An 18,863-nucleotide genomic window follows, 5' to 3' on the forward strand; every position below is an offset into this window, starting at 1 on the left:
ACACCACAGTATATTACAAATCTTCCTTATATTTCTTATTGGTCCATGGGGCCACTATTTTTTTGTGGAAATAATAAAGTCCACAGTAATTGACCTAAGTGTGAAACAACAAAAAACTTAAATTGTTAATGCTAATATAAAATGACCATATATTTTAAAACTGTTTCTCTGTATCTTAAAGGTCCCAGCTTTACAACTGTACTCATTCTTTACTAACCATATATGGGTCACAATCTTACAAATGTTGTCAGTAACAATAAAAAAAACAGGCGTGTGGCTAAACCATCAGTAAACCGATTTCATAAACAACTATTACTCCATTTGCCACCTATCTTACTTGTTAACTCTTTGCCATCCCTCTATATAATGTATTTATTAATGTATGCATTACTCTATATAAAAAAGATTAATAACTCCTGCAGTTGCACTCTATAAAGTATGTGCATAGGTCTAATGTTGTATATATTTGTGTAGTATATCTGTGGAGCAGAAAAGAGTGCCAAATTTTTCTCCCAGAAAATGGGTCTTCTTTTTTACCCTGCACAACACCAGAACCCCCTCTTGCTTCCCCTGTTACACCTCTCTCTCCTACAGAAACTGTGGATTTAAACACTTTTTTCTGTGGTCAAATTTTAGGCACATTCTAGTCAAACCAGCAGTGCATTCTTGTAGTTACAATGTATTAGCAGAAATGATTCTAGTTTCAGCAATACGTTTAACTACTGTATGCATGGAGACTACATCTGTATGCCAGAGCACCTGTATTCACACACTGTGCACGCTCATTGCACTGACAATGACACCATCCCCAACACCACTTGTACTGACCAGACACAGTGGCTGAATGCTAGTGCACAGGGCATACAGTTGTTTGCACTCTGTGAGCTCAATGAAGCAGTGATAGGTTTATGGGTTGTTGTTTTTGTTAATACAAGTGTATTGCAAAAATATTTCAGTTCAAAACATAAAATGACTGATTTGCTAGAGTGTCTCTTTAAATAATATAAATAACATTCAGCCAGCTTTAAAGTAGTAGAAAGGTTAGAAATGAGATGTGTAGAAGTGCATTTGAAAATGAAGTAGGAGTATTTTTGTAATACACTTCCATTAGCAAAAATGCATCTAGTAAAAGTTATTACTATTTTTCTGCAGCATACTCACATATCCTGTGAGGGCCTGTGCACCAGTATTCAAGCTCAGAGAGCTGGCAGTGGTGTGTATTGCTTCTGAATATGGCATTTGTTTCATACAGGCTACTGCTGACTCTGTGATGGGGTGGTATTTGAATACTAGTGCACGGCCCTCACAGCATATGTGCGTATGCCACTGAAAAACAGTATTAACTTTTACTACAAGCATTTTTCTAATGGAATTATATTCAAAATTGCTTGTATTAAAAATTTAAATGCAGCCGTGCACATTTCATTTTTGACCTTTCTATCCCTTTAAGGATTCTCGTTTCCTATAACAACTATACATTGTTCTGCCTAATATTCCATATTATTATTGTCATAGTAATGAACCTCTTGGTATATTATTTTCCTAATATAACCTCACAATTGCCCTTTTATGTCAATTCTCTTTAAATCTAATGTGTCTTTTTAGTATTCACTTTTATATTGTTCTGCTATAAGTATTATGCAACATCATAAATGGGAAATAGGCAAAAATAAATTTATATTCCAGTAGTGTCCAGTGCTACCTTCTGGTAAGACAACCCTGGCGTCTATTTTATGTGTTTACAGAGAGAGCAGTGAGTTTCTATTAGAATGGTGTGAGTGACACTAGTGCAATCTCCAGCAGATTTGAATTTGTTTCTCTGTGGGGTGGCAGATTGCTGCAGGTCTGGAAGGGACGGGACAGTAATTAGGTTTAGCTGATTAATACTGATTGCCCCATTATGTTGGCAAACAGAGCCCTGGGTTAAGGAGGAGGGGCAGTCCCATATCCTGGTATAAAGAGCAGGGCAGTGACCCAGTGGAATTTATATCTGTGACACCATGAATCTGCTGTTATCCCTGCTCCTGGTTTTTCTGCCCTGTGTGGATGGCTATATTTGGGCTTGGATGCTGTCAATGCCGTATAACAACCCTGAGGATGCTGCAGGCCTGACCAGAATCTCCACAGCCAAAGGACACAACACTGTAAGCTATGTCCCCACCACCCTGTATTCCATTGTTTAGCAATATATTTGTGTTACCTATTCTGCTCTCTGCCTCCTGTAAAAAAACTTTAGATAGGTTTCCCTGTCTATCTTAAAGGGACACAGAAATCAAAATTAAGCTTTTGGGATTCAGATAGAATGTACAATATTTTAAATGGATATTCCAGCCAAAACTGGAAACCACATGGGTGCATTTCGGCATTCAACTGAAGCAATTTTGTAATATACACGCATTAGCAAAAATGCTTTTAATAAAAGCTATAGCTGTTTCAAAGGTGTATTTAAGTATGCACTGTGCACCAGCATTTTAAACACAGCACTTCCTCAGAGAGCCTAAGGAGCTTGTACCATCTGGTAATGACTCAATTTGTTAATTGCTGACATGATACAAGCCCCAGTGATGATCTGAGCAGCTGCAGTATTTAAAATGTGGGGGCAGTGACAATATCTAGCTATGCTTCACATGCACGTGCAGAGAAAAATGTTAACCCTAAAACAGTGCTAACTTTTACTAGAAGCATTTTTGCTAATGCATGTATATTGAAATTCTATTCAAATATGTAATTAATCTATGTGTATTTAAATTTTGACTGGAATGTCCCTTTAAAAAAAAAATACCTTCCAATTATCTTTGTTGTTGAAGCATAGCTCCTTTACAGAGCATACTGAGGTAGTCTCAGGAATGTGCACTTTATGTCCCTTTAAGATCTATATTCTTTTGTTACATGTACCTCTGCAAAGTGTTTTACCCTTTGCTATAGAATCTACATGTATCTACTAACCTTTCTGGTCAGTCCTCATACTTCCTTTTTGTACTGGTCAGTATAATACTGTTCTCTGTAATTAGTTGCTCTAATATGTTACAAATGACAGTTTCCATATGTAGCCCTCCTTTGTGTGATAATGGGACTCTCCTGGAAAAATTTAATATTTTTCATGATAGCCATTAAATCATTAATCAAGGTTGTTGTATTCTGGAAACATACTTATCTGAAGAGGTTATATAGGTAGGTATGTAAAAGATTTTCTTTTTTGTTGTCTGCAACAATTTCTTGAGCTGAGCTTTCTGTTATAAATGGCTGAACTAAAGTAATATATAGAGCACCTCTCAGACATAAAATGCTACTTGCCACCAACTCCCAGTGATTAAAAAAAGAGTATTCTGTAATAATCAAAAATCTAAAAATTATAGCCATATAAGGATATTTAAAATCTAATAATTTACTATATCTACAGCACAATGCTGAATGCAGATTTGATTGATGATTTCATATAAGCTATTGATCAAATAAAAGGCAATGCACAAATATTACATATCCTTTGAAAACATATTTATATAGTCTTAAAGAAAGTTTCCAAAATTGTTTACAGTATTGTAACAGAGATATCTGGTAATGACATTACTTATTGCTGTGTTTGAGGCTGACCAGATTGTTCTCTGTGATTGGTAATTATCATAACTTGCTTTAAAGGGACACTGAACCCAAATTTTTTCTTTTGTGATTCAGATAGAGCATGCAATTTTAAGCAACTTTCTAATTTACTCCTATTATCATTTTTTCTTCGTTCTCTTGCTATCTTTATTTGAAAAAGAAGGCATCTAAGCTTTTTGTTTGGTTCAGCACTCTGGATAGCACTTTTTTATTGGTGGATGAATTTATCCACCAATCAGCAAGAACAACCCAGGTTGTTCACCAAAAATTGGCCAGCATCTAAACTTAAATTCTTGCATTTCAAATAAAGATATCAAGAGAATGAAGAAAATGTGATAATATGAGTAAATTTGAAAGTTGCTTAAAATGTCATGCTCTATCTGAATCATGAAAGAAAAAAATTGGGTTGAGTGTCCCTTTAAGGGACACTAAACCCCAAAAATGTCTTTCATGATTCAGGTAGAGAATACAATTTTAAATAACTTTCCAAGTTACTTCTATTATCTAATTTGCTTCATACTTTAGATAATCTTAATTGAAGAAATAGAAATGCACATGGGTTAGCCAATCACACGAGGCATCTATGTGCTTCTACCAATCAGCAGCTATTGAGCATATCTAGATATGCTTCTCAGCAAAGAATATCAAGAGAATGAAGCAAATTAGATAATAGAAGTAAATTAGAAAGTTGTTTAAAATTGCATACTCTCACTAAATCATGAAAGAAAAAGATGTGGGTTTCATGTCCCTTAATTTAGCTTGTATTTGGAATTTTGCAATTGGATAAGATTATTGTGTGCTTTTTTTGCAAGTATACTGAAGTTTATTCTATAACTAAATTAGAGTCTATTTATTTATGATAAAAAACAAACCGTTTAATCATTTCAATGTCCTTGTTAACTTTCAGGCAACGTGTGACAATGATCGTAGCTGTGGACGTGGCCTGTTCTGTGATCGTCATTTTGGGTTGTGTGTGGCCCTGCGCCATGAAGGACAGTACTGCCGCAAGGATTCTCAGTGCGTACGAGGACTTGGATGCATGTATGGACGATGCCAAAGGGTCATACCAGGTGGGCATGAAGGTAAGAATAACAAATAAACAATAATATCTGAATTCCCTCAATAACACTTTGCAGTAAAAAAAAAAAGAACATAAAATACTTTTAAATTGTAACAACTTAACATCTATTCGTTTTTTTATTTTTTGCTTTTACTGTAAAATGTGTTACATTTTGCATATACATTGTGCTTGCCCCACCATCCCTAGAGAGGCCGAAAAGCAAATTCTGTAACCTAGGTTTCCTAATAAATGCTGCAAATTTTCAGGTAGTTTTGAAAATTATTAATAAAGGGACAGTTTTGAATGATTTTAAAACAATTACTTTGTATATATAGGTATCTTGCACTTTAGTTCTTAATTGTTGATATAAACTATGTGGAAAAATTGCTGAGACAAAAAATGTTGCAGTCAATGACTTGAATGTTCCTTTAAAGTTCCTTTAAATTTACTTCCATTATCAAAACTTCTTTTTATATGCACAATCTTTTTATATGCACACTTTCTGAGGCACCAACTCCTACTAGGCATGTGCAAGAGTTCCCAGTATATATGTATATGCATTTGTGATTGGCTAATGGCTGTCCCAAAACGGAAGTAACTGAAGAAATGTGTCAGAAAAAAATTATTATTCATTTGAAATTCAGAATAAGTATTACTGCACTGTCTTTCTGTTATGCATTTGTTGATTATGCAATTCTACTGTATTTTATGGCCATTTAACACAAGGAGACAGCTTTGCTGCAAACTTACTAAAGTAACCAATGTACTTATACAATTAAAGTTTGTAGGAAAAAGCACTCATTTATTCACCTACCGTATAGCCTACTGCTGAACATATGTTGGTAACATTTCTACCCATGTTTTCCTCAAAGAAATAATTTAAAATGTCTGTACACAATATTATGTATCTATAGAAGAGTCTTTTAAAGTTTTTACATTTTTATGTGACGGTGAGAGTAGGATCTCACTATATTTTGTATTGGTGGAATTCTAGGTGGTAAATTTATCATAGTGCGAGTGGACATGATACGATGTAGCATATCATGTCCGCTGCACATCGATAAATGCCGACAGCATACGCTGTCCACATTTATCATTGCACCAGCAGTTCTTGTGAACTGCTTGTGCAATGCAACCCCCTGCAGATTCGTGGCCAATTGGCCGCTAGCAGGGGGGTGTCAATCAACCCGATCGTATTCGATTGGGTAGATTTCTGTCTGCGGCCTCAGAGCAGGACGGACAAGTTATGGAGCAACGGTCTTTAGACCGCTGCTTCATAACTTCTGATTCCGGCAAGCATCAAGCTCCATACGATCTCAGTATTTTATTTGCATACACATAGCTGTTATGTAGTTGGAAGAGATGTACAAGTTGGATAAACTATTTCTTATTGAGATGCAGAGAAGTAGTTTCTCAAAGTAAATTGTTTGCTCAAGAAATAACAATTACATTATTTAGATAGACAGACAGGATAGAGTATCTTTGTGTAGCCATCAGGTGTATGAAATAATATTTACTTCTCAGTCAGATAAAGCCTGACAACCACATACATTTTTTTGCAATCAGCTGGTGTTTTAATATTATATTCAGTTATTTTAGCAAATACACCTGACCAAAGGTTGACAAATTTATTTCTTTACTTCTGAAGTACCAGTCATACAAGTGGAAGACAGTGGAAGATTTTATATAGAAATGCACGTATGGAAACCAAAGGTTAGGAGCCAGAATTAGTATTTTAGGAATCTTGGCTTGCTTGGTGCCAGGAATTTGTCAAGCCCTGATCTGCACAATATTACTGTACAATTAAGTTCTCTAAAGATTATCGTTCTTGGTTTTATTAGGTTCCCGCTGTCGTCTAGACAAAGATTGCCCCTCCACCATGTGCTGTGCCAGGCAACATGGTGAGATGATCTGCAAGCGGCGACTTCCAGCTGGGAGCAACTGTTTTGTTCCAGAAGGTGGCTTGGCATTTAGCATTAATGAAGTGTGCCCCTGCGAGGAGGGACTTATCTGCAGCTCATCACACACCCCACGAGAGTGAGTAACTTCAACTACTATATTATCCACCAGTAGATGGCACTGCAAGGTTCTAAGTTGTTTGTTTTTTTAAGCGATGTTAAACAGTCAGTTTCATTGTTGTATTAAAAAAACACTACACTAAGCACTTGTGTATACTTAATAGAAAGCATTGCAACATGTATTATTTAGTTATTTAAATGAATTTTACCTTTTATTTATTTTTTACACTACATTTGTGCAGTGACTTTTACTTTATGTCACAGTCCTACAAGGAGGAGGAGGCCTTTGCAGGAAGTTTAGCCTGATGTCATAAAACTTCTAGGCTAGTGAATAGACTAAAACAGGGAGTCAGATTTGCACATGCCCAGAACTGACAGAGTAAAAACTTAGGTTTTGACAATTCTCTACTCTTATCACACTGAGGGCTACACTGAGAATTTCTAAGTGCTAATCTTTCAAAAAATCAAATAAGTTGTTTGCTGGGGGGGTCCCACACAATCTGTTCCTTTTTATCATTACTCTAATTTAACATATTTGTTTTTACCAAAGGAGCACTGTTTTATACTTTAGTATCATTTGTAATTGTGCAGTTTATAGACTTTACAGCTAACCCCCTTCCTTTTGTGTTCTTTTCTTCGCAGGAAGGAATTTGTTTATAGTTCTGGATCAGACTGGAAGTGTGTGGCCCCGTCTTCATGAAACTTAATTATGCACTATGTAAATAACCTGTACATAAAGATATAAATATATATATATAAATAAATGTTTATTCTTACTCTAAAATGTGTTGTGTTTTATTTATTAGCAGTTGACAATTTGTAGTGAAATTTCTAACCCTGCAACATGCTACTGAAATAGATTAGATCAGAACTAGAGCTCATTAGCATCTTTTTTTTTTTTAAGGTACATGAAATCCATCCTTAATGTGTTTACAATTGCTTTTTTTGCGAACTGCGGAGTAAAAAATGTATGAAAATTAGCTTTTTAAGGTTTATTTGTGTATATTAAAGCTCTGATTTTGTGTTTTGAATCCACAACTTAATAAAATGGGTTGAGCTTGTAGGTATAATCAGATCTCATTACTGTATCACATTGTGTTCATAAACAGGTTTCTTTATCTTATATCTGTCCATAAAACAATCACCAGTACTTGGAGAGAACAATGGAAAATCAACATTTTATTACCTTATCTCTGCTATATCCTACTGGGAGTATAATGTCTTCTGCTGGCTGTGTTTACAAAGCTTATCTATAGCTGGGACTTGCGGCCACAAACTTTCAGAATAGGTGGGGATACCACAGGCTAAATCAACTATTTCAAATGCCAATATAAGGGTAAAGGATCTACTTGTAAACAATTTAATACACTCCAGCAGGTAAAGTGGATAATTGGGAACAAATTAAAGGGGAGAACATTTTTGAGTAAACTGTCCCTTTAAAAGAAATTCAAATTTACCTATACTATCACATTTGCTTTCTTCTCTTTGTTGAGAACAAGCAGGTTTAGGATCATGCATGTGACATCTCAAACATTATTTGGCAGCAAGGTCGCGTTCACATTGCTGAAAACTTGTAATACCAGTGCACAGTTCCATGCTTTAAAAAAATATTTTGTGTGTAATTTTTTTGCAGAGTGATTAATAATTGCTGACAGGGCCGGATTTCCCATTAGGCACAGTAGGCATGTGCCTACAGGTGCCTTGCAGTGAGGGGCGCCTGCCTGTCAGTAATTTAATTTTTTTTTTTTTTTTTGTGTGAGGGCATTCATTTTAGTAAGAATTGTGCTGCCAGGTGCTTACAGAGTCGAGTGTTTCATTGGGAATATGTTACAGTTGAGGGAGCCATGAAGGAAAGAGGGGCAAAGATTAAAACTAAACCCCTCCCATTTTTGCCAGGCATGTTTAGTTTCACTTTTATTTTATGTACTTCTGATGCCTCACACAGCCAAGCTCCATGCTGATGTGTAGCAGACAATTTTTGTTGAAGGAATGAAAGCTTCAGAACAACAGGTTAGGACTGTACAAGGCTTCTAATGCTGCCTAGAATGACAACATAACAATCAGAGCACTTTAACCCCTTGGCTACCAGAGAGGGTTGCAGTGTATTCACTTGTTATGTGCTGTAGTGCATTTTTATAGCCAGGGGGTTAGATTCTGCTTCAGGATGAATGTTTTTGTTCTATAAAGGCCTTGGAGGTGAGGAGGTTATGTGGGACTAGCTGCTCTGCTCTTTATTACAAGCTGCCAATTGGGATTTACAGCCTTTAGGGCACTTTGACAACAAGGTTTGTAGACTGTAAGGCTGTAAAATGTGTATGTGTGTAAACCACTCACATGGCATATTTCATTTGTTTGTATGTATGTATATGTATGTATATATATATATATATATATATATATATATATATATATATACATACATACATACACACACATCACATTAAAAATTGTTAATCTGTTCTTTTATCAAGTAAGTGTGGTATGTTTGTGTTTTGTGGTAAATTGAATTTCTAATTTCTAATTTTAAACACATTTGTTGACCCCTGGATTACATATAATCTACAACATTCCATTTTTTTTCTTTAAGAGCAACATCCTATTATATTTATATTTCAGAACAAAATAAATGTAACATCTTTGTGTATTTGTACCAAAAATATCAGAGTTCACAAGATTTTTTTCATGTAGTGGAAAAAAGACCTACATTTTATATTTTCTTCCACTGGCTGCACAGGATGTTGATGAGCTTGCATGCTGCTAGTTTTAATATTGCTATTGTTTACACAAAACTGTGTTTAACTCCAACAAAATGTTAAGCACATAGTCAAAGTCATCTCCAGAAAAGCAATACACTAATGGCTTGTAAGTAAACATGTCCTTTGAGCCCATCTGGGTCTGCACAGATGTGTATTGCTGTCTCAGAACTGACATTGACTATGTGTTTAACTCTTTTGCAAGAGGCTAACACACTTCTGTGCAAGCACTAGTGCAATAATAAAATGCCCTAGCAAACTGTCACATTTTATGTCCCTTTAAATAGGGTTTTCTTTAGAATATTTTGCATTAAAAGTTTAACATGATTTGTTTATGTTATACATAATAGAAATTGTATGGCCATTTGAGTTAAGTGAATATTGTTTTTTTGGTGTAGCTTCCATTACAACAAATATTGCAATTGGTGTGTGTATCTCCATAAAAGGGAAAATGTAATTTTACATCTAATATTTATTTTTAGTTGTCCTACAGGCACCTGAGATGTAAATCCGGCCCTGATTGCTGATATATATTCTATGCTTATAAAAAAATAGATTTTAATGTTCCCTTTAAAAACATTTCAATATACATGGTGTAAAAGTTCCATGAAGGCCTGGAGAATAACTGTGTGGACTTTTATGTGATACTAGTGTTAAAGCCCTGTACACAGGCCAAAATGTTTAAGGAAAGAAATATACATTTCCCTCTACCCTTATCCATCTATCTCTATTCATCTATCCCTCTGTCTCTATCCCTATCCCTCTACCCCCTATCCCTCTATATCTTTCCATCTTTCCCTATCCCTCTATCCATCTATCTCTCTATCCATCTATCCCTCTATCACTATCCATATCCCTCTATCACTATCCCTTTATCTCTATCCCTCTATCTCTATCCCTCTACCCCCTATCCCTCTATATCTATCCATCTTTCCCTATCCCTCTATCACTATCCATCTATCCCTCTATCACTATCCATATCCCTCGATCACTATCCCTCTATCTATATCCCTCTATCTCTATCCATTTATTTCTATCCCTCTATCTCTATCCATCTATCCCTCTATCACTATCCATATCCCTCTATCACTATCCCTCTACCCCCTATCCCTCTATATGTATCCATCTTTCCCTATCCCTCTATCCATCTATCTCTCTACCCTCTATTTCTATCCATTTATCCCTATATCCATCTATCCCTCTATCTCTATCCCTATATCCCTCTATCTCTATGCCTCTATCTTTATCCCTCTATCTCTATCCATCTATCTCTATCCATCTATCCCTATCCCTCTATCTCTTTATTTTCTGCAGTGTAGGATCCCCCTAACTCTCCAAACTCCCTGATTCCCCCTCAAACAGCTCTAACCCCCCCCCCCCTCTAACTATTGCCCCATCTTAGGTACTGGCAGCTGTCTGCCAGTACCTATAAACCCCTTTTTTATTTTTATTTTTTCTGTAGTTTAGTGGTCTCAGCACCTCCCCCCTCCCAAGATTGCCATTTAATACCCCCGCACCACCAAACCCCTTTTCTGTAGTGTAGCTGCCCCATCCCTCCCTGTCCTTTTAAAAAAATTATTTATGTAGTGTAGGGCCCTCCGCTGCGGAACCGCCCAACCGCCTCCTGCCCACACCTCCTGCCGGCACCATCAGAAGATCGTTACAGACGGTGACACACACAGTGTAACGATCAGGCATCTACCCTCATATGGAGGCGGAGCACCGATCTGGCTCCATATGCTGCAGATGCCTGGAGCTCCAGCTCTCGGCTGTAACTTAACAGCTGAGAGTGCTGGAGCTTCCTAAAGCTGTCTCGCGCCTGTGGTTAAGGCCAGGTTTGTTTGTCCTTGCGCAGTCTCTATACTTGGCCTTTTATAATATAGGATTAGCAACTTTTAAAAGAATCTACATTTGAAAGAATCCCTATTCAGGTTTAATTTTTTTTCTTAATATCCTCTTATCAGATATACCCATTTTATTTATTGCTATAACTATATTGAGAATTCTAAATAGGTTATATCCTCATCTAATGGATCCACATATAATAGATTGCATGATTCAGATAGAGCATACAATTTTAATAGACTTTACTTTTATTATCCGATTTATCTTGTACTCTTTGTATCCTTTGTTGAAAAGCATACCTAGGTAGGCTTAGCAACAGAAATGCTCTACTGTGAGCAAACTGGTGACTGGTAGCTAAGCAAAAATGTATCTTGTCATTGGGTCACTATATGTGTTCAGCTAGCCACTAGTATGTGGTTGCTGCTCTGAAGCTGACTTTAACTAAGCGTTTAATCCCTTTGCAGAGGTTAATCACATAGTAACATGCAAGCAATGGTGCAATAATAAAATGCTCTGGACCAGTGTTCCCGATATGGTGAACATTGGCGCACCTTCCCTCTCAGTGTAGCGCAGGCAGCATATCAGGCCGCACGACACTTGAGGCTACGTACTCGTTTTACTGGTGCTCAAACAAAATGCCGACGGACAGAATGCTGAAGCACATTCGTCCGTCAGACATATGTCCGAGATACACTGCTTCCGACTGCATGCCGAACAGTACAATCACACAATCACGTAATTGCGTAATTGTCATAACTAAAAAAATCGGAATTTAAATATATATTGTGCGTTACAGAGGTAAAAAAGACAACACAAACCCTTAAATAAATAAATTTTAAAAACCATATAAAATTAAAAAAATGGAGTTCATAAAGACGTGTAAAGGAGGAAGAAAAATGTTACATGAAGGTTATGCATACATTGTAGACAAAAAAAAAGTAAATGTAACAAATTGGATATGTGAAAAAAATGTTTTTGTGGAGGAAGGCTAAAAACCATTAATGATATAATTGAAAAAGACGCATCAAATCATTCACATCAACCTGATGCAGCAAGAATTTTATCTATGAAAACAATTGAAAAAATGAAAGAAGTTGCTAAAAATTCAGAGGAAGTAACATCAAGCATAATACAAAATTGCATTTTCCCCCTTGAAGCAGCAGGAGCACTACCTAAAAAGAAACTCTTGCCAGACTGATACATCGACAGCGAACAACACCAAATGGAGACATTTTAAATGATGAATTAAGAAAAATAACCAGAGGAGAAAATTTCATCATGCACGAAAGTTAAAATGTAATCATTCTGTCTACTAAAAAAAATGTAGATCTTCTTTCAAAAAAACAACACTGGCTCTGTGATGGAACATTTGACTCGGCTCCTTTAGATTTTCAGTTGTATACAATACATGTTTTAATAGAAGATAACCATACCATACCATTAGTATACTGCATATCAAAAAATAAAAATCAGGAAATGTATCATTTAATTTTAAGTATTATAAAAGAAAAAAATCCAGATATTAATCCTATATCAATTACTGTAGATTTTGAAAGAGCAGCAATAAATTGCTTAAAGGGACAGTCTACCATATAATAGTTATTGTTTTAAAAGATAGATAAATAATCCCTTTATTACCCATTCCCCAGTTTTGCATAACCATCACAGTTATATTAATGTACTTTTTACCTCTGTGATTACCTTGTATCTAGAAACCTTCTTCCAGCCCCCTGATCACATGACTGTGACTGTTTATTATCTATTGACCTAAATTTAGCATTGTTTTGTGCTAAATCTTAAATAACCCCCTGTGCCTGAACACAGTGTTATCTATATGGTTCACGTGTACTTACTGTCTCTTTGTGTTGAAAAGAGATTTAAAAAGCATGTGATAATAGGCTGCCTTCAAAGGCTTAGAAATTAGCACATGCGCCTACCAATGTTTAGTTTAATCTAAGAATACCAAGAGAAAAAAAGCAAATTTAATGATAAAAGTAAACTGGAAAGTTGATTAAAATTAAAAGTCCTATCTGAATAATGAAAGTTTAATTTATACTAGACTGTCCCTTTAACAAATTTTTTACAAAATACAATAATTTACGGATGCTTTTTCCATTTTTCCCAATGCCTGTTGAGAAAAATACACTCTTTGGTCTTAAAAATATGGTATAATAATGAACAAAATGTGCTGATCATAAAATGCTTAGAAGCATTAGCATTTGTGCCATTGGAAGATGTAGTTGAAATATTTAAAGGGACACTGAACCCAAATTTTTTCTTTCGTGATTCAGATAGACCATGCAATTTTAAGCAACTTTCTAATTTACTCCTATTATCATTTTTTCTTTGTTCTCTTGCTATCTTTATTTGAAAAAGAAAGCATCTAAGCTTTTTTTTGTCTCAGGACAGCACTTTTTTTATTGGTGGATGAATTTATCCACCAATCAGCAAGAAAAACCCAGGTTGTTCACCAAAAATGGTCCGGCATCTAAACTTATATTCTTGCATTTCAAATAAAGATACCAAGAGAATGAAGAAAATTTGATAATAGGAGTAAATTAGAAAGTTGCTTAAAATGTCATGCTCTACCTGAATCACAAAAGAAAAAAATTGGGTTCAGTGTCCCTTTAATGACTTTGTAATTTCAACAGAAAAACTAAACAGTAACATTTTAGCTGAATTTTTTAATTATTTTGAAAAAACCTGGATTAACGAACTACAACAAGGTACAAGAAGAAAACCTACTTTCGATATTACAATGTGGAACAATTTTGAAAAAACAAAACTAGGGTTACTTAGAACAAACAACTCTCTAGAAGGATGGCACAGAGCATTTGACCAATAAATGTCTGTAACCCACCGGAGCATTTACAGACTAGTTTCAAAAATAATAAAGGAACAAGCAGAATGGGAGTTAACAATTGAAAAAATTGATTCTGGAGTTGAACTGAGAAAACCGCCCAAAAAAATATAAAATCATAAACAACAGAATAAAGAAAATATTAGAAAAATACAGTGAATACTCAAGATTACACTTTTTAAAGTCAATAGCACATAATATATACGATTTACTTAAATAAATCAAGAGACATTCGGCTGAGGGCACATACGATCCAAAGATTTCTGTTATAATCCGTGACTCTGTGCCGCAACTGCCTCTGGGAACCTATTCATGGGTCTCTACCCTCACAATGTACTTTTAACACATAATATAAGTTAATATATTATAATATGTATATGTAAGTTAATATATAATATATATGTATGTGTATATATATATATATATATATATATATATACACACACACAACAGCAATTTAAAATATGGGGAGGTGAAAAGTGAGTTTAAAATCCTCCACTAAATCCAAAATGTAGAGAAAATAACTCATTGTGTAAACCATTTACAAATCTAGACAAGTCAGAAAAGCAAAGTCTTCTGACTTGTCTAGATTTGTAAATGGTTTACACATTGAGTTATTTTCTCTCTCTCTCTCTATATATATATATATATATATATATATATGTATATACAGGGCCGCCACTAGAAATTTTGGGGCCCCTGACTTAACCATTGATCAGGGCCCCCCCCCCTTTGACATGTGCAATTTTTGACCAAGTGACTAAAACGTATATGCACTTTATTCTTAAGTATCTATTTAAACTTGGAAATGTTGTAAAGGTAGAAACATACACTGAAACACACACACACTCACACGTAAGGATTCACATACAGACACTCTAGCAAACATGCAAAGAAACTCAGACACAGACACCCAAACAGACACTTAGCACTTGTTTACATTGACCTGAAAAGTAATGAGGTAAACAACAGTTTTGTAAAAAAAAAAGGAGATTTAGAAAACAAAATATGGAGTTCTGATAATCTTTTTGTAAAGGAAGATGCCAACTAAATGATGACAACAACATGCAGTGGCTGAAAGGAAGGGCCCTGAACAGCCTAAACAATAATTTAAAGGTTAAATGGTAGATTGGTGACTTCCGGAAAGGTCTCATTAGTCTCAAAGTCTGTAGAAAGATGTGAATAATCAGTAGTAAGGTCAAAATGTCCTAAAAAGGAACAGACAATGGACACACACACACAAAAACTCAAACTTGCACATACACCCAAGGAAACACCAACAGAGACAGCCTCAGAAAACACACAAAGACATACACACACACACACACACACACAGACACCCACAGAAAACACAGAAAGACATACACACACCCTCACAGAGACACCCACAGAAAATACACACCCTCTCAGAGACATACACAGAAAACACAGACATACATACACACACACACACACCCTCACAGAGACATCCACAAAAAACACAGACATACACACCCACCCTCACAGAGGCATCCAGAGAAAATACACAAAGACAAACACACGCCCACCCTCACAGAGACACCCATAGAAAAAGCTCAAAAACATATGCACACACCCTCACAGACATCCACAGAAAATGCACAAATACATACACACCCAAACTCACAGAGATACCAACAGAAAAAAAAATACATACACACTCATAGAGACACAAACCAAAGCACAAAGACATAAACACAGACTCCCACAGAAACACTCACAGGAGGAAACATTTATGCACCTTGCATCCCCTAAATCAGCAGTGTGTGACATGCATGATAAAAAAAAAATGCAGAAATTAAGAGATCACTTTTTAAAGAATCATATTTGTAAATGTGCAATCAAAAATAATTCTGTGAATTCAAAATTGTACAATAATGATCTGGGTAGATGGCTAGATGAAGAAAATTACTTTTAAAAGGTTGACATATGTTTGTTTCATATTTTCCCCATTTTCCCCAACCAAGAGCACCACTTCAAATATAGCGTACAAATGTTCCCATATGTCAGCTGTACTTGTGGATTTTGAAAATGCTGTACTCTATATGGTCTTGGTGGAACCATAAGCTGTGGTACTCATACCATTAGATCTGGTTAAATGCAGGATTTAAGCTTGTTGGTATGCATTTCAAAATTAAGTCAGCTGTAGAGTAAACTGAACAGATTTAAGTTAACCTGTCTCATTTCCAACACTGAGCAATCTAAGTCTGAGAGTATCACATGTTATGCAGATGTAAAAATCTTAGATAAAATGCCTCCTTGTATCTGGAAAGTCCTTGCATAAAGGGGCAGTAAACTGGAATGTAATATATATCATTTGTGTATTGAGGAGGAAACATTTCTGCATGGTTTTAAATATAGAATTTCTACAGCATTGTCAAATAATCATAAATACACTGCTGCTAAAAAAAAATGTGTTTTTATGGACCCCTGGCCCCACCATACAACTACTAACACACTAAAGTTACAATCTTAAATTGCACAAAGAAATAAAAAACATTTGCTAAGTAATTCCTACCTCCTCTGCAAATGAAAGTGATCAGCCGTTCTGACTCAGGCACACACTGTACAAACAAAGTGCCAAGTCTGTCTCACACTGTGCATAGCGGTTTAGTGCACACTCAGAAATCCTCTCAAATGCTAATACTTTACTCCTTGTAATAACATTTCCCATGCTCAATTAGTACTCTGCTGTAGTACCCACTGGTGGCTGCCAAAATTTAAAAAAAAAAAAAATTTTTTTTTTTTTTTTTTAGTTCTTGCCTCATGGGGCCCCCTAGCCCATTGGGCCCCTGACAGGAGTCACCCCTGTCACCCCCTGATGGCGGCCCTGTGTATATATAGCAAAGAGGTTTATATATATTTATGTTATATATAAGTTAATTTAATTTTCTTTTCTTGATTCCCAAAAATTCCAATAGAGGGCAATATTTTAATATTTATGTTTTTGTTAATAAAATAAAACATTATTTTTAATAAATGTCCTCAAGTTTATTAATATTTTATACCCAGTCCACTATTAAAAATGTTTTAGCTAAAACCGTGATTTTTAAGCCTCATTCCCACCCAGCAGCCGGATAAATGTCTTTCGGATTATTAACCGTCGGACAAGTCCAGCCACGCGTTTTACTACTATGCTTGACAAAGGTCTATCTTAGTTCAGAGAGACTGCAGACGGGATGAGATGGTGTGGGAACCCTGTCCTCTTAAAGGGACAGTCTACAACAGAATTTTTATTATTTAAAAAGCTAGATAATCCCTTTATTACCCATTCCACAGTTTTGCATAACCAACATGGTTATATTAATATACTTTTTACCTCTGTGATTACCTTGTATCTAAGCTTCTGCAGACTGCCCCCTTATTTCAGCTCTTTTGGCAGACTTGCATTGTAGCCAATCAGTGCCGACACCTAGGTCACTCCACGGGGGTTAGCACAGTTATCTATATAGCACACATAAACACGCTCTAGTTGTGAAAAACTGTCAAAATGCATCCAGATAAGAGGCGGCCTTCAAAAGCTAAGAAATTAGCATATGAGCCTACCTAGGTTTAGCTTTCAACTAAGAATACCAAGTGAACAAATCAAAAAATCATTCTAACAGTAAATTGGAAAGTTGTTTAGAATTACATGCCCTATCTGATTAATGAAAGTTTATTTTTAACAAGACTGTCCCTTTAACAGGTAAATATGTTGGAGGCCTCTTTAAAGCAAACTAAGTTATATTCTAATTGGAAAGAAGTGTGCCTACATTGCTCGAGATGCTTTTAATAGTAAGGATTTCTGAAATATACATCCTTACTGGCAAAGAAGTGTAATAAACCGTTTTGTTTGTGCTTCTTGGTGTTTGATCAAGAAAATCAAAACCACAAGCTATAGTAATAATTTGTGTAAGTGTTCAACATACGATAAGGAAGCGTGATTACAACCTTGGCAACAATATAAACAGAAATAGGATATTATCATATTGGGATTTAAATGGCGTCTTATTTGTGTAATGTTGCCTTCAATAGAGCTTATTATCTTGGTGTAAATGGTGAACTTTATTTTAATAAATTATTTATTTATGTATCAAAATCATCAGCAAAGCAGTTATGAATCTATTTGCTTGTTGTTTCCTCAATAGTCTTGCAGTCCTATTTCACATATTCTTTTTCCACTAACATACTCATGAATGAACATCTATTTATTTTAATATTTTTTTTTTCTCAAGGTAAACTGCATTTAGTCATAATCAGTTTAAAGGGACAGTCTACTCCAGAATTTTTATAATTTAAAAATATAGATATTCCCATTATTACCCATTTCCCAGTTTTGCATAACCAACACTGTTATATTAAAGGGACACTGAACCCAATTTTTTTCTTTTGTGATTCAGATAGAGCATGACATTTTAAGCAACGTTCTAATTTACTCCGATTGTCAAATTTTCTTCATTCTCTTGGTATCTTTATTTGAAATGCAAGAATGCAAGTTTAGATGCCAGCCCATTTTTGGTGAACAACCTGGGTTGTTCTTGCTGATTGGTGGATAAATTCATCCACCAATAAAAAAAAGTGCTGTCCAGAGTCCTCAAACAAAAAAAAAGCTTAGATGCCTTCTTTTTCAAATAATGATAGCAAGAGAACGAGAACAATTGATAATAGGAGAAAATTAGAAAGTTGCTTAAAATTGCATGCTCTATCTGAATCATGAAAGAAAAAAAATTGGG

General features: G+C 35.4%; 1 protein-coding gene across 1 annotated transcript; it reads left to right on the top strand.

Annotated features, from left to right (window-relative positions):
• Positions 1–2,000: 2,000 nt before the first annotated feature.
• Positions 2,001–6,698, top strand: LOC128663263 (dickkopf-related protein 3). The gene is made up of 3 exons (XM_053717504.1): positions 2,001–2,144; positions 4,505–4,679; positions 6,499–6,698. The coding sequence occupies exons 1-3, from the start codon at positions 2,001–2,003 to the stop codon at positions 6,696–6,698; spliced, it is 519 nt and encodes a 172-aa protein (XP_053573479.1).
• The last annotated feature ends 12,165 nt before the right edge of the window (positions 6,699–18,863 follow it).

Source organism: Bombina bombina, chromosome 1 (genome assembly GCF_027579735.1).
Source record: "Bombina bombina isolate aBomBom1 chromosome 1, aBomBom1.pri, whole genome shotgun sequence".
Lineage (NCBI taxonomy): Eukaryota > Metazoa > Chordata > Amphibia > Anura > Bombinatoridae > Bombina > Bombina bombina.